At 40.6% G+C, this 17,183-nt stretch overlaps 1 protein-coding gene across 1 annotated transcript in view; it reads right to left on the reverse strand.

The window, feature by feature from the left end:
- LOC145909227 (protein bicaudal C homolog 1-like) overlaps positions 1-17,183 on the reverse strand; it is a 30,214-nt gene that overhangs the window by 2,847 nt on the left and 10,184 nt on the right. Inside the window, exons 4-21 of the mRNA XM_082996557.1 lie at positions 14,515-14,658; positions 13,630-13,724; positions 11,877-11,930; positions 11,281-11,469; positions 11,062-11,106; positions 10,322-10,426; positions 8,359-8,454; positions 8,000-8,143; positions 6,722-6,938; positions 6,076-6,194; positions 3,645-3,818; positions 3,115-3,423; positions 2,526-2,604; positions 2,267-2,365; positions 1,738-1,912; positions 1,247-1,370; positions 666-857; positions 116-314 (exon numbers count right to left, since the gene is read on the reverse strand). Of these exons, the coding sequence (XP_082852683.1) occupies positions 116-314; positions 666-857; positions 1,247-1,370; positions 1,738-1,912; positions 2,267-2,365; positions 2,526-2,604; positions 3,115-3,423; positions 3,645-3,818; positions 6,076-6,194; positions 6,722-6,938; positions 8,000-8,143; positions 8,359-8,454; positions 10,322-10,426; positions 11,062-11,106; positions 11,281-11,469; positions 11,877-11,930; positions 13,630-13,724; positions 14,515-14,658 (2,559 nt within the window). The remainder of the gene's footprint in view (positions 1-115; positions 315-665; positions 858-1,246; positions 1,371-1,737; positions 1,913-2,266; positions 2,366-2,525; positions 2,605-3,114; positions 3,424-3,644; positions 3,819-6,075; positions 6,195-6,721; positions 6,939-7,999; positions 8,144-8,358; positions 8,455-10,321; positions 10,427-11,061; positions 11,107-11,280; positions 11,470-11,876; positions 11,931-13,629; positions 13,725-14,514; positions 14,659-17,183) is intronic.

Here is a 17,183-nt window from a genome sequence, read left to right on the forward strand (position 1 = left end):
GCCGCCCCTCTTGTATTTTGATACAGTGAACCTATGACAGCAAATTGTGTGGCGACGGATCACACACACGTAATACATATATCTCCAAAAAAACGTTCGATCTCGTTCTACGCACATGTCGAATGCTGTCTCCTCTTTGGGATCGAATCGCCGAGATCTCCAACCTTGGAATGAAGACTGTGGGATAAATTCTGTCTTTCCCTCCACGAAGAAAGGGCAGAACCACCTCGTGTTGAGTTGATCACGTTCTGACTCATCGCTAGGTGGTTCACCTCGGGTACTTCCCCTTCTTCGTAACGCGCCGCGTCTTCCCCCTGTGGTAATTAGTAAATATTTGGTGTTGGCCGGCAGTACACAATCTATATAAATAGGGAAAAGGGATAATCCCCTTGTTCGTACCAGGCTGTCGGGAATTGGATTTCAGGTGTTCTGAAACGTATATTTTGCTGCAAAGGCAGGATGCTTGCCTTTTTAGGACACTTTTGTGCTAAACATGTTTGAGAACAGATACCCATAGTCCAAATTAAAGCAACTACCAAAGCTAGTAACTGCAAAATTCATCGTTACAATAAAAAAATACATGCAAATATGTCAAGAAACCAAACAATTTGTCATCTGCACTAATTACACATTTGTCTTCTGATGCGACCAAACCAGACACCAACCTCATAAGTGGTGGCAAGCTGCTGACGATATTTGTCCTTTTCGACAAGTTTAGTAAGTTCCCGGGCGGGCATAGACCTTGAAAAGTAGAGACCGGACCAGGTTGCTGTCGGGGTTCGAACCTCTGACGCCACGGGTTGATTCCTCATAGCTTGGTAAGCTTTCTGACGCCAATTCTCGTATTCGCTTTCGGTCTACAGAAAAACATGATGTTAATACGATTTACAACAGTTTTTCTCAAACTTTTTTGCGAGCGACGTAGTATACTTTCAACATGGCAAACATAAAGTACTATTTGTTCCTATGTTTACATTTTTCAGTCGCAGCAGCTGGCTTGGCTTGTTGTTTGCTTGCATTACCCAAGAAACTCCAATTACCATTGTTTACATTCTTACGCGGTTCAGAAACTTAAAACAACGCACAAGTTTGAGACCCACTGGTTTTGAAGATCAGAATTTCGAAAAGAGATGCCCAAAGTTCATACGTAATGTTATCAAAAAATGTATTTTTCACGAGGCAATATGCCCCCATTGCGTAGTTTGCGCGGTAAATTACCCAGAAGGTACAACAGCAAAATACTCACCAATGGCGAGTGTGCGGACTTTGGAAAATTCTCGAATCCTGGCGGTGGGGGATGCCCCGGATCTTGCTGAGCTAAATACTCGCTCCATTCCCGCAGTTCTGCCTCGCTGTTGACTTCTTGGGGACTGGAAATTCACCAAAACATGCGAATTACCGGTCTGTAAACTTGGTTGTCATAGGGCTCAACAGGTAATTTAGTAATAGAAACACAGCGGTTTGGCCGAAATAGTTTTAAATCATTACAAAGAACATGCTTCCTACACCATAACTATCTTCTGTTTTGCTATTTATCCAAAAATTACAAGGTGACTTGAAACGACACACCGCAAATATGACAAAAGCGCGTAATCTCATAGACGTCCAAGTCGCGGCAAGCAACTCTTATAACGTTTTCTGTAACCAAATCTACGTCTACGGCTTGTACGCATATTCTCATGGCCAAAATCTACATTCAAAAGTGCTCAATGCCAACAAGCAAAGCCGATGACTCACATTAAGGAGTTCTTCATACTCTCGGGCATGGGAACAACTCTCTGCTCCTTGGCGCGGTCTGGGTGGAGGTAAGCGCCGCGGTTAGGCGAGTTTTGTAGATGGCGGAAGGCTGCGTGGAGATCAGTGGAAGATGCAGAAGACGACGGGCTCTTGTGCATGGACAGCATTTTCGAACCTGCATCGATGTAGGTTGTTTTATTGGAACAAAATCGCTATTTGTTTGTCTTGCTATATGGTAAAGAATGTTGAAATGACTGCTTTGTTTGAAAATGAAAATTGATAACGACAGCTGTTAGTAAGTGTCGCCCTTCAAAAGTAATAAATGCAGCTCAGAAACGGACAATGCCGTTATGGCGGAACCAATATTTCCGTAAGATTTCCGTAAAAAAACACCCTGGCGCTTTTCGTCAAACTCTTAGTGAGTAATTTTGGATAAGCGCTCCCGTTAACAGTTGACGAAGCAACGAACTATTATAAATAATACGTAAAAATCAGCCCTAAAATTGCTGGTAGCTGTAGTTGTACCAACCTCCTTCCGGCGACGGAATCCTTACTTCACTCATACGTTCAGATAGAACAGACATAGGTGAATTACGGTCGCTACCCGGTGGCGTCGTCATGGTAACACCTATGAATAATAAAGGTCTTACTAAACGCTTGTTGGCGACAGCAGGCACCGATATTAGCTACGTGGTTAAGTAAACGACGATATCAACTGTATCGCCGTGAAAATTAACGTCGGTATGACGTAACAATTTAAAAGATTATGACGTAAAATAAGTGCTTACGGTTCCTCGAGCCGTTTGGAGCTTGCAGGAACACTTTGTTGGCAACCTCCATTCCTTCGGCGAGAGAATGCCTCTGAATCTGCGAAGATATCCGTGTTTAATGTTGTGCAAGAAGTTTCAACCACGACCAGTTTGTTATAAAACGTCAGCGATGCACGTGTTTTTTTGCTCCAGGCGGGTAACTATTTGAAGGTGAATCATTGGGATTATCGAGACCTGAACTAGTGCGTTGCTTTTCTGGCTGTTGTATTAACGTTCAACTGCGGTGTATCGTAAACACAAAATTGTCCACTTTTAAATCGAAATTCCCCCGTTTTGGTTGGCTGTTACGCACGTTGTGATTCAGGCGCCTAATAAGGGTTGTTTATATTGCAGATACGAGGTGTACCGTACATTCTAATAGAGATTTACACTGGCACTCATCTTCTTCTGCGTTGGAACTAGCGTGTTTATGTACACAATAGTCATGACTAAGGATAAGGAAGTATCAAAAATTTGAAATGTATATAAAACCCTGGGAAACAAACGGCATGACTATTTTTAACACAACAGACAGTGTGTAGTTGACTCTAATACTCTGTACGCTTACCATGGGGTCTTCACGCTTGTTCAAAGGCAGATTGCTCATACTATGGCGGTGGGGAAGTCCCTTGCCCGATGTGCCATTATTGAACGAGTTGCCGGCGGAAATGTTGCCGGAATTTCGATTCTGGACCTCCATGACTTGTCGCTTAATGCTTAATACGTTGCTCGGGATTCTCAATTCATCCTGAGCGCCAGGATATAGTTTCGAGCCAGAAGGAGGACTTCCGTTTTCGGGGCCTTCCCACGTCTCCGCAGCGAATTCGTGCTGTTGTTGGCGGGCGCGGGCGTTACTCTCGATGAACTGTTGTGTGACCTGGGGTATAGGGAGCGAGCATCAATTAGTTACGCCAAAAGCTTTGAAATTCTCATAAAATCGATTAAAATGTTTTGGTCAGTTTTTTGATTAGTTTCAAAAACGTAAATACATAATTACTGCGCTCTTTAAGTTTAGTTACGATTACAGTCGTTTGCAGCATGCCTAGAAATTTTCGGTTTCAAAGCGTCCCACAAAAAGAACTACAACAGAAAATTTACCTGCAAAACAGAAGGCTCATCTTCCTGATCCGGTTTTTGTTGTGAGCCTGGAGGGGAACCAGCCATGCTGCTCGCTCTACTGGCATTGGCGGAAGCGATGGCTGCTGCCTGGGCATTAAGCTGCATCAACATCTGTTGTTGCTGCTGCTGGGCGTGAATAGCCGCTACGGTAGCCTAAAAAATATGTTTAAAAATGTAATAGGCTTTGACCGATTGAACCACAGTTAATCGATTCGTTTGGGTTCGTGGTCCCCCTGACTAAGTTTTTACTTTGTGAACTTGAAAAAAACTTAAAAAAGATCTCGTTTTTGGTTGTGGCCCCAACAAATGAACTTTATCGCAGAAAGTAATATTGTCTGGCAACGTCCTCTGTGGACCCCTCGATATGACGTTGTTGACACCCTGGAGTCCATGGACCCCCAGTTAAATACCTTATATTAAACAAATGTATAAGCTGGAATCGCCAACCCAAATATCGCTTACTTCTTCTGCTCATAAGGACACCATTTCAAAAGCTACTTTTTTCTCAACCGATCGCTAAACAAACATGCTGGGCTACCGAATGCATCGGTAATTGTTTTGCATTTTCCCCTTCATGACTCACATTTTTGCTTCAAAAATAACTCCATAAATCAGCTTATCAACGTCAGCGTTGTTTTGTAAATAGGAATCCACCAACTGTACGTTCATTGTTTCTTACCCGGCGCAGCGCAGTTTGTTTAATCCCCGGTTTTAAGACTTACGTAAACAAGACTAATTAAAGGGCAAACGAAACCCAGCAAAACGGAATTTGTGTTCGGGTTGTTTTGGCCAAAAAGATATCGCAACATCTCGCTTCCAACTACTTTTGTTTATTTCGGAGCCGACTAATTACCCGCCTACAACCCGATAATTTTCCACTGGTTAAGAACCACTGTTCTACGACTTAACAGCGGTAATATAATTTATTTGCACACCAGCAGGTATAAAGGTGAAGTGCCATGAATACTAAAATGTTCAGAGGGACAGAGTTTGTTATCTATAGCTATAATACTTGCAGCTTCATCATCCCTGCCATATCCAACCACACACCTTTCAAAGTCACCTCTAATTAAATGAGAGAATAAATTGTATTGTATAACGGCTTGTAATGTGGTCAACTATTCGACGGAAATTTTCACCGACTCGGTCGCGACACTACAGCTGTTTTGCTCACAACGCGCATTTATCTGCATGGCGTAAAATTCCGCTACACCGGCCGTGTAAGCATGCGTTTCCGTTTGCGTCGCGTGTAATTAATACGTGAAATAGTCGTATCAAAGGTATTGAGGCTATTTATGGACAAGTGGATGTAGAATTCCCTGATGATTGTTGTTGGTATTGCATTGAAAAGGTGTACATTGTATAAGGGTTCATACTTATCACAGGTTTGTAATTCGATTGCGTCCAATTCATAATAGACCGAGTTTTAGCAGTGATTGCAGTACGAAGTTTACACTAAATTGCTGGGCCCACATCTGTCATTTTGGTACATTCTACTATTCGAAATGTTTTGAACTTGTGTTGTTTTCGTCCCAGTCTTGAAAACTCGAGGTTTGTGAAAAATGCAAATTACTGTGATAAAGTTGAACCAAGACTGTTAAGTACGTCGTATACCCACACATTATACATTCCAGCCCCCTAACCACAATGCGTTGAAACGGAAAACCCCAAAATGTTAGACTTTCGGGTAGCAAGGGGCTGAAAAACCCTAGTCATTGGGGTTGTTTACTTCCTTAGGGCCGATATATTTTGACAGCGACAGCAGCAGACTCCAGGGGGCACATAAACATGTGAAATGGAGCATGCAGCGTGGGGAGTCCCAGTAATGTGTTTGGTCCTAGGCCGAGGTATAGGAGAATTGAATTCGGGACAAGGTTGTTTGGATAAAGGCGACGATATCCGTGTAATTCGAAATACGGCTAATATACGGCTATTGTGCGGGGTTTAACCGTTGGGCTTGATCTGTTGGACTAAGCCTTTGAGACTGCGTAGCCTAGGGATTGCTGCCTAGCTGGATCAGGCACTTTTTCCTGACTAGTTGGAGCGAGATTTGAAAAATCAAGTCGGATTTGATCTCGATACGATAACTGTGATCGCCAAGTGAGGACCTGCGCATTGGGGCGATCCTGCCAATCTTGCCATTGCATGAAACATTACTGCGCTCTTTGAGACTGTATATGTTTGTAAGCACCTTCACTGGCCGGAAATATGAACAAAACAGCACAGTTAACTACTTCAACGCATTGAACTTCCATGTGCCCACATACCAGCTACTGTTTCGACTTTATTTGTGCTTGTCGTAAAAAAACTTCCAGCATTTTTAATGATCAAAGTTTTTATGCTGATCACAAATACGTTAAGTTGCCAATGGGTAAAACCAGCCAAATATTAGCTACAAGAATTTGAATACCTGCTGTGTCATCGGATAAGGGCTTTGCGATGGACTGGGCATAGGGCTGTGTGTCCAACTGTTCGGTGTAGCCGATCTAGAAATGGGTCCGATTGCAACCCCGTTAGGCTGAACAATACCTGAAAACAAAAACGATTTTTAGCGTTTAAAGAGTCTTGATAAATTTGGTCACCATTTGAAAAGAACTAAAAAATTTCGGTTTAAAAGTGTTACCAATAACTGAATAATCCTTTTAATCTGCCAAGAAATATATTGTGTTCCTATTGTACGGCTTTATAGAGTGCATCGTTTACAGCTTTTATTCTAGTGCATTGGTTATTGTTCCCTTTATCAATTACGTTTATTAAGTCAAATTATTATATCAGAGTTTATAAAGAGACTCTTACAGTTTGAAAACGGCCCATAACAGCAAAATAACTGGATTTAATTATCTCACTCTTGGTTAAAAACAGTCAACGTTGACATGATTCAGATGAAAAAACGTTTCGGCAAGAACTTTTTGAACTGATGATGGCATCCTTGCCGAAACGTTTTTTCATATAAAATATGACAATGTTAACAATAGTATGGGCCAGTCTCTTCATTTGCATAATAATGATTAATAAATGTATTTTAAAAAGAAGCATTCTGAAAGAACTGAACTTACTAAAATAAGGAGGTTTGAGAGGCGTCGGCGACGGAGCGTGTGTAAGTCGGATGATCGGTGCTACATTGGTGACCCCGCCGTTAGAGGTCAGTGTTAGGGGTGGTGGCGAGGCGGGGGGAGGCGGAGTTTTGAGGCCTGTCGTGTTTAACTTGAGAAGTTGGCGTCGCGCCTCAAACATGTTGTAGATATTCCTCTCCACGCTCTTCACGATCACCGACTGGAAAATTGATTTTTGGTTAAAATTGTGTTTGTTTTTTTGTTCTGCAGGATAGTGATTTCCATATGCATAGGTGTTTTTTAGAGGTTTCAAACAAACCCTATATCCTCACACAGTTCTGATCGTGACAAAAAATACGCCAAAATTAACTTTCAAACCGCCCCATTTCACACAATGCAAAGGAGGGTCAAATCACAAACAAGGGTGCTCCCGGACCTTAGCGGGTAAACGTGGACCCCAGAGGAGAATAGTAATTGAATTTACCCAGTCAACCTCGCCGGTCGAAAGCCACAATTTGCCCAGATTGGCCATTTTGCGCCCTTTCAATCATCCATGTCGCATAGTTGGTCGGGTATACAGACACCGGGATCCATAAATTGGGCTAAATGGGGTTCCTTAGCCTTTACAGGGGCATTGGAGTTCGGGTAAACACAGCCTTGGTTCTGTGGGAATTGTTGCTTAGCCGTGGCGGTGTTTTAAGGCTCGTGGGGTCGGGGTAGTAGTTTTGAATGAGTCATGGGAAGATTGAAATTCAATGGCTGCGTAAATAATATGATCATCGCGGAACCCCGGAAATCTCATTTTATTACATTAAGCGTCAAGTAGTTTTATCAAAATTCAATGTGAGACATAATCGCGTGAATAAAAAAAACGATACGTAATCAATGAACCAGAATGGTCAGGATGCTTTAAAACGGATGAACAGTTGTGACATTAAGAGAAACAACTTGAAATTATCGCACGCTGTTAGTCTGTAATCTGGGTTCATGCAAGGGTCTAACTTTAACATGCGTGCAGTGGTTGGACTCGAATGTTAGATTGCCATATAGTTAAAACATATTAAGGGTATATTTTGCTTCTGGGAAGTAGGCTACATATGGAAATATACATCAAAGCCCAATGTTGCTAACAAAACCTTTCGGTGTATACTGAACAACAGATGTAAAATTACTGATACTTATCCAAAAACAAAATACTTATTGTGAGGCATTGGTCGTAAGCTTTAAACAAAATTAGTTCCTTCAACAATTGTAATAACGGTTAAGACTGAACACTCTTACCTTGCTTGGCTGCTTAGGCTTGAGCTTAATGCTTATAAAAACATCAAGGGACTCCATAAGTTGGCTGTTCTTGGCTGCTTCGTCCGAAGCACTTTGATTCTCTTCTTGTTTCATATCGAACATAAGAACTAGAGGTAAGCAACCCTGCATAGGAAAGGTACTGAGTGGTTAAGATACATTGGCCGTGCTTGCATTGGGTTCCAACGTTTTTATTCGAGAAAAATTCAGTGTGAAGACATTGGAATGGGTTTTATTTTGTGCATAAACCACACAATTCAAATCAGAGTTTGGCCAAACAGTGATTTGCTGTTGAAGATCAATTTACAAGGGCACTTATATTGTTAACATACGCAGCCTACCATCAAACGTTGTCTTGCCATGACAACAGATTCCACTGGTCCGTTCACGTATATCGTACTTTTCTTAGGGAGAGCGTTTGGATCCGGGAATTTGATCTGTTGAAACAGAAGCTTGAGTGTGTATGGAAGCTCAAACATGAGTTTAACCGCTTGTCATCGAGATGTATGAGCATTTCTATGTGTGCATTGGTTCGCACCAAGCTGGCATTGTCAAGTTCGTGAAGTATTGCGCAATAGAGATAACATTTCTTTAGTGTACGATTGCTCAGTTTTAATTCAAACATTGCGGTGGCCACCGAGCGTTTCATAACAGTATGTCTTTCTTTCCCGCTGTTGCAAGGAAACCAACAACATTAAGCTGAGCAAAAACGACTGTTTTTCTGTATTTAACTACTTTGCCACAACCCGACCAGGTTGGTAGTAAATATTTGCAACCCCTTGGTTACTAAAGGTCGTCACAAAACTGGAAACGAACTACATCAAGGAAATACCCTTTTAAATGCGTCGATTATGGGGCCTTCCAACCAATAGCCGACAATCAGCGTTAGTCTATGACGTATGACAGGTAATGCGATGGAAAAGTTGTAACAACCTCTTGACTGAGTTGTTCAATTGTCGGCGTGTGGGCGTAAACCAAGAGTTACTATTATACACCACCTTCGTCAGGTGCATTTACACCTGATGAAGCGAGGGGAACTCGCGAAAGCTGGTGTAATTTTTGTAATACAAAAGTCAGTCTTTTACAAAAGAGTGCCTAATCAAGAGAATTTAGTTTGTATACATATAAAGACTGATACGGCACGTTTAATAATATTATACACCAAGAGTTACTATTGTAAATTCATTATGCTTTCATTTTGGGGTGAGTGGTGGTGGTGGCTTTCAAACATGTGGGAATTTCTTTTCATTTGATTGGGCAACTACGCAATTATAGGCACTTAACCGTCGCAAAAAAAGACAATCAACATAAAAAAAACGGGCAAAAATGCGAAACACGCAACAGGATTTCTTCTCTTATGTTTAACGTGGTTGCACGTTTTTCACGGGCCTTTCAAACCCAAATTTACAATTATAAGACAGTGGAAACGGACACTGCCACACGACAAACCAGAGAAACAACACAGAATTCCACGCATACCAATCTCTGTAATTACAGTTTAGCACATTAGCGAACGAGGCTACGTGGAGTTAGATTCAAATTTATGTGCGGCTAAAATGACCCTTGTCACTTCCAATATGCTCAAAACATCTACTTAGAGCGTTTGACAGAGACACTGATATTAGAGGATCGTGATATTGCGGTAAACTACGTACTACAGACACTAACTGGGCGCCGAAAGCCACTTGAGACGCAGACAAAAATCACCCTTTCCTTTGAGTAAAATTGGATACAATTACCCTGACGTAATACAAAATTGACCTTGTGACCATGAACGGGCTACCAACGCAAACCAGTGGCGCAATTCACGCAAATAATATTCAGTCAGTCTTCGTATTGGTTTTATATAATAGCAAATATTCTGCCATTTGCTTTGCCACAGCACAATAAAATTAAAAAAATGAACATTTCGGAAGCAAGCTTACAGATAAAGGGATGATGTGATGATGTGTTTTTTACAAGACAAATATAACGCGATAGTTGTTTATCACTTTCAGCTTCCGCGCGCTCAACTTTCAACATTTCTGTTTGTGAGAAATTCCCACCCAAAACGATACCGGTATCAAGAAATTATTCTGTGTTTAAAATCCCGAAATTTAGTAGTAATAAACACACCTCTGGCATGACGCTGAACAATTGTTCTGGCTTTACGAAAAACACAAATTTTACCAAATTACAGGCAAAGTAACAACTATTTTTATTTGAAAAATGCGCTTAATTACAAGCCACACGAGTGTAGTTAGTATTACGCAGTGACTTAATTTTGACATTTATACAACACCAATATACAGCACAGTATTATACCTGAGCTCCCGTCCTTTGCATTATGTACTTCACATTGGCTGCATTCCGTCCAAGCATGTACGAATGCTGCTGGGGAGCCACCTCCATTTGTGACGTCACGTGCAACTAAATGACGCAATAAAAAACAGTAAAAATATCAAAAATCGCTCAGAATCGATGACACAATTGCTAATAAAGGGATACAGTTAGGCACATTACTCAGACAATTCTTTACTAACATAATGCAGGTGCGTGACGTTTTGCTTGTGTAAGAACGATTGTACATCTAAATCGCTTAATTAATCAGTGTTTATGCCAGAAGCGAACACAGCTTCTCTTACAAACCGCTTTACACATATATCTGTATTTTTCGAACAGCCGTAAACAGATCCATCTATCAGCGCGGGGTGGCATACGGAAAGCTTTGCATGTCAAGTTCGGTTTGAACACAGAGCGAATGTAACGCGTCATTTCGCTCGATCGCGCTTCGGAAAGGGCGTTACGCGCATGTTTAACATAAAAAAGCGAATATTTATAAAAGACTGTCTCGGTCTGGCAAATACAAGCCTAATTTATTGTGGGAAGGTTGTGCTCCTACAAATTTAAGCCCATGCTTATAGTTCTGTTTCCATATAAAGCTATGCATGTTTATTACTTGTTTTTCTATAGACTTGTTTTAACACCGTTAGTATTTTATAAAAAAAGGGTAAATTTTATTCCTTTGCTTGCGTAAACTTGCAGTCACATAGAGAAATACGTACCACAGAACCACCAGTGAGATGCTGCATCAGTTTCAGTGTACCCTCCTGCACAAAAAACAAATGTCTAATAAACGAAGTCTTTATTGCCCAGAGGTAACATGTTGTACAGTGCAGTTTGTTGTATTTGAACGTTCAATAAGACCAACAGCTTTTCGTCAGCCTAAATATTCGCCCCGAACCCCAGACACTAAATCAAACATAGATTTTAGCCATTCTCACCACTAGTCCGGAAACGTTGTCATTGGATCCACGAATGGTACAAGTTGTTGTGTAATAAGTCTTAGCCCTCTGTTTGAACTGTACACTAATATTGTACATCTGCACCACGTGCTGTATTGGCGCCGAATTGGGATCGGGAATTGCGCCTGAGATGGCCAAGTCGAACGTCACAACGATAGGAAGAAGCACCTGGGCAAAATACACGAATTGTTGTACAGGTGTTAAATTTAAAAAAAACAACGACTGCAGGACATAAAATATTTTTCACTGTAATGCTTCATCCTGTTAAAGTATAATTTCTGGCGAGCCTTATTTAAAGGAAAACGGTTATTCAAAGAGATATTGCAAATATAAACATGGAAACGTGATCTAATAATTATGTTGATGACGCGTGATTAAGCTCGCGAAAGCTCGTGCAAATCAAGTTTCCCAAAAAAGCGAGTCTGTCCAAAACAGTGCACCAGCATTTACTAAAAGTTACAGATTTAAGATTGACAAGGTGTATATTGAAGAAATCTAATAAATATAGGTTCTTGTTAAAACCATTTCGAATTCTAGCGCAAGTTTGACAGGTTACGCTGGGGTCTAAGACTTACTCGAATTTTCTCTCTTGCGCTCTCGACACCAGATGGTTGCCCAGCTATGGAAACCTGCACACACATGCAACATAATTAGGTCATATTGTAACACCGCAGGATCACCTGCACGGTTACCCGGCTGGAAAATAAACGTTTGGTTAAAACCGCTTGCGCTGGAACTTTTCGCAAACTTCTTGTGCCACAGAGGAAAATTGGATTAGCAGAAAGTTCCATTCGCTTGCCAGGGGACACGCCGCTATGATTTTTAAACCACAATGGTGCAGCTGTGAGTACCACAAGGGAAAGACCTAACCTACACGCTACGTACTACAGAAATTGGAGTAATTGAGGTAATTAGTTTGAAGCAGAAGGCAAACTGTCAATATAATCGTTAATAATTACAAATTAATAGCTGGTCTCGGCATTGAAACTTGTAACAAGCCATAAGTAGAAAGGTACGGTTTAGCCATGAACGTTTAAAATGACCTCTGTAGTTTTAATCGAATTTCTGTCGAACTAAATCAACAAGTATGCGGATGGGAAAGAATTTAGCGCCAGAAATTTTGGTGTCACTAGCGAAACAAAGTGTGTCGACTGGTTTCAAAAATGTTTGGCCGAATTCAGACTGTATACAAAAAGGGTTTTTCAGTTGGAGGTCAATGGACCAAAAAGAGCCCACAGTGACCTGTTAAGGTTGTACACAGGCCTTTTCCAAACAATAGTATTTTCAGTGATAAAGTTGGATTTATATAGGATTGTCACCTAACAAAATGTCTTCAAAATTTACAGAGTTACAAACATTAGTCACGTGATCTAAGGACCACAACCATTTGGAATTTATGTTAATTAGCAAGGACCACATTTTTAATAACCTATGCGCTCTGTTTACATTCACAACACAACCTGTACAAAACGTACCCACAATACACACACGAAAACTACACGAAAAATGAAAAAAAAAACTGTTCATTGTCAGGATCCCTAGCAGCATAAGGAGAAATATGGCGCGGTCTAAACTTTATAGATGATGCGGAAAACCAGGACACCATTGCAATGCACCTATATGAAATGAACGATTCCAAAACCTAGCGCATTACTTCTTTCAAAAACAAGACACGCTAAATTAGTGGCAGCTTATGCGAAACTGCGCAGCACATGCCCAAGGCGTTAAGTCTGTTAAATTCAACGTTCCGCACGCTTTTGCGCGCCTTAAGATTACACGCGTGACGAAAGTGTTTGAGAGTAAGACACAACAAGGTCTTACTGACGGCTCCGACGCTGGATTACGAGGCATCAAATCGGTGTTTTGATTGAGCATTAAAGTTAAATTCTGCTCCAGTTGTCAGTTTGTATCGAATTTAAACATGACAGATGCGGATTTCGATGAAAAACTTTCAATTTAAAAACTTTTTGATATTCAAGTTCGACAACAAATCGCGTTCTTAATAGTTTTTAATCAATGAGTGAGGAATGAGTTTGCGTTCAAAACAATGTTTTTTCTGTTTAATTAATAGTTGTAGTGCTTGGATTACCACGTTCTAGTGAATAAGGTTTCAATGCAAACAAAAACCACCAAGATACGGAAAAAATTTCATCTTTATGGTTTGCTGGGTATATCTGGGTGGGTTTTTTATCCACTCTTAATGAGTGCAAAAAAAAACTTTCAAGCATCCCACAGCAAGGCACTTTGAAACACCGCATTTCACATTTCTTGAAAAGTATATTTTTACTATTCGATACATCAGAAGAGTAAATTCACAGGATCAGTCACCTGGTTGCTTTTCTCAGCTGTGCTGTTTCGGTTTGAATCTGGAAAGTGAATGTGACACCCGGTCTCTTCCATAACTCGTTTAATGTTGTTTCCACCTGGCAAAGTATATTATTAAAGAAATATAGTAATAATGTTTCATGCAATGGCATGATTGGCAGGATCGCCCACCGCGCAGGTCCTTACTTGACGATCACAGCGTACCACAATTATTAGGTTTACAGGCTTCGCAGCCCAGGCATTGCAGCCTTTAGCTGGATCAGCCACATAAATAAATATATGTATAACTTATTGGCGATTAGATTGGTATATATCATTGTTATGAAATTGGTTACCGCCTTCATAGGTAGCTTTTAAGTTTACAAGATGTTCCCAAGCAAATACTCATCATGTAAAGTAGATATGGTGAAGCAACAAGTCTCTGATTTACTTCAGCAGATTTTAAAATAAAATATATACCAATTGCAGTAATTTGCTGTCGCAGAGAAATAGACAATGCCTAACTGACGTAAGATACTTTTACACCGGGTCACAAAGTTTTTCCAAACTTAATTCACATACAAGCTTCTGTAACCTGTGCGAATATTAACGCTACGATTTCATGTAGCATTTCGACACAAATGTAGTACCAAAAATAACAGGTGGTGGCCTTGTTCACGCCTAATCATTAAAATTAGCACAGATTTCTGTTTTACACAGACTTATATGTGGGTCAAGTTTAGAAAAAACTTTGTGACCCGGCGTAGTAGTATTTCTCTAACCGAGGGCCAGATTCCTCTACAATTATTGAACTTTTGAAATAGATTTACAAAGCAAGTTTGAGGCAATGATACAAACAATGACTGTCGTTTCTTTCTGCGAAGGCTACTACGTTTAATTAGCCTTTACCTTTTCCAATCACGTGGGAATGCTCAGTGTGTGACACGTCCATTTTCAAGGTCACTCGAGTGCATTTCGTGTCCAGAACCCGCATTGTGAGATCTTTGGCTCTTATGACGTCAGCCTGCTTCCCGCTTACTTTGATATGGGGATCTAAACAGAAAAAGGGGGGATTTTAGTAAAACAAAATACGTCTATAATGCTTGAAACACGTGGTTACGTTAAAGTATGAAACAAAAGCATTTTATAATATTCAAATCGCAGTATTTATGCCTTAAAAGGACTACACGCCTTTCACAGGTCCGGAAAAATGATTGCATGCTAGTTGTTTTCTATATCATAATAACACCTTGCATATTACTGGGTTTGAAGAAGAACGAATGGTCTGATGCTTAAGGCAGCTCACCGTGGCATGACATTTATTTTTGACGTAATATCTTGAGAATCAATTCAAAGATATAGGCATGGAATTTAAGAGACCCCATATACCGGGCATGAGTAAATATAAATGATCGCGTAAACGATCAATAAAGCGTAACCCATCAATCAAATTCGTACGCTGGTTACACAATCCGTTATTTCTAAAGGCCTTTTGCGTGCGCACACACGTCAATTTGTTACAATAACGATCATAGAGATTCCAGCAACAGCAGTTGGCAACTGGTAAACGCAATATGTCATATAGACAACAATACTCACAACGCGGCGCGATTTGTTGTCAAATCTCGCCAAGGTGGTGATCTTTCAAGGGTAAATCAATAGGCCTTTGTGGGCAATGTGGCGATAAATCGAACTGCGCACGTTTTATGGGTCTTCCTGTCCACACAATATCTCAATGGGATGACGCATTTGTTATCGGGAAGGGTGATGCCGTGCGCAACCGGAAGAATCACGATTAATATACACCAAACTCAACGGTAGGTAGAGCGATTAAAATCAATAGGAAACAGTGTGGTTAAACGCTGGCTGTATGAGGACTCAATAAATCCTGGTAATTTTTTTACAAAGGCGCTGAAACACCGGGGAAAGTGTATTTCAAGTTGTACTTTTGGTACAGTTTGACTGATAGGTTATCTGTTACGCTTGAAAATGATTCTTTTTTTTCTGCCCATTCTTGATCGGAAAAAGGTCATTTTGTATTGCGTGCGAAAACTAAAAATAATCATTGTTGTAGGAGTTATTTAAAATTCTTGTTAATTAGCAAGGACCACATTTTTAATAACCTAGGCGCTCTGTTGACATTCACAACAAAACCCGTACAAAACCAACCCACAATACACACACGAAAACTACACGGAAAATGAAAAAAAAACTATTCATTGTCAGGACCCCAAGCAGCACAACAGGCCCTCGCGGAAGTTCTAAACTAAAAGAAAGGGCCCAGGGTCGGACAAAGGGAGAGTATGTTGATCAATCTGACGTATTGGCCGACTGGACAATTGGTAGGCCTGTCCGCAGGGTTATTCATTTCACATGTTCCATGTCCAAGTCACCGACGGTGGCTTTTGTGCAGCGCCTCGGAAAACCAATATATCTAGTGCGGCGGCTTAAACCTGTGCCAACATCCAACAATGAGCGAGTTTGGATTTTTTCCATTTGCACAGAGGGAATGCGCGGGTGTTTTCTTATATTTACGCAGTGCGGTAAGTACAAAAAAATTGCCCGGCATACGGATAAACAGATATGGGATTTTGCAAACTAGACCCTGCTTTATTTTGCCTCACATATTGGCTAATAGTGACTCTAAGGTGTCTGTCGCAAAAATATGCTGGAAGAATTTGCCCTCCATAAGAATAACACGACTAAAACGAAAATGCAACCTAAAAAATTAATTACTCTTCACTGTACACGGAAACGACGGAGGAATCATCAAGCACACACGATCGTTCCGTCTATAATGACATATTCGTACCAATTCATATACACAAGAGCACCGCTTCAAAGTCAAGACCCACTCCAACCAACAGATATGAAAACAGAGGCGGAGTTGCAATATGGAGAAAACGAGAGGATGAAGTGCTCCTTGCGAACACTTTGGAAGAAACACAGCGAAGAAAACAATAGTGGCTCGCTCGGGTGATGGCAATACACTAGATGGGGGAGACAAATATGAATAATCGCCAATAATTTATTTTATTTCTTTTATCCAATCAGTGATTATGCTTCATCAATTAAATCTAAAATGTAAAGAATAATAGAGTTTTGTATTCGTCTTGCCAGCCCAGAACCTCTTCTAATGGAATCAAGAAGCGATTGGAAACCAACAACATTTCATCGTTGCTATTTCATGAACAATTCATGATGGTTTGAAATCAACGATTGAACGCAACGACTACACAACATTTATGAATTCATCGACCACGTGTACTTAAGAAAACACTTAAAAGTCTGACGTCAAACGATTTTTCCAAAAAGGTTGATTTAGAGTTTTTCAGAAACAGGAAAGGATTCTCAGAAAATTAACGATTTCTTTAAATGCTATTGAGTCGACGGTGCTTCAATTCACAAGAACAGACTTACAGGAAATTTTTTTCTCTGGTTTGAAGTTTTAAATGCGTTGCAAGTTTCGGATGCACAAAACGCGTAATGACAACATGACAAAGGACCACAAAAAAGTCAGTGTAAAGCAATGTATTTTTTTGCACAAACACCAAATGAGTGGTCTGTATCATCGATGT

This window comes from Ascidia mentula, chromosome 7, assembly GCF_947561715.1.
Source record: "Ascidia mentula chromosome 7, kaAscMent1.1, whole genome shotgun sequence".
Taxonomy (NCBI): Eukaryota; Metazoa; Chordata; class Ascidiacea; order Phlebobranchia; family Ascidiidae; genus Ascidia; species Ascidia mentula.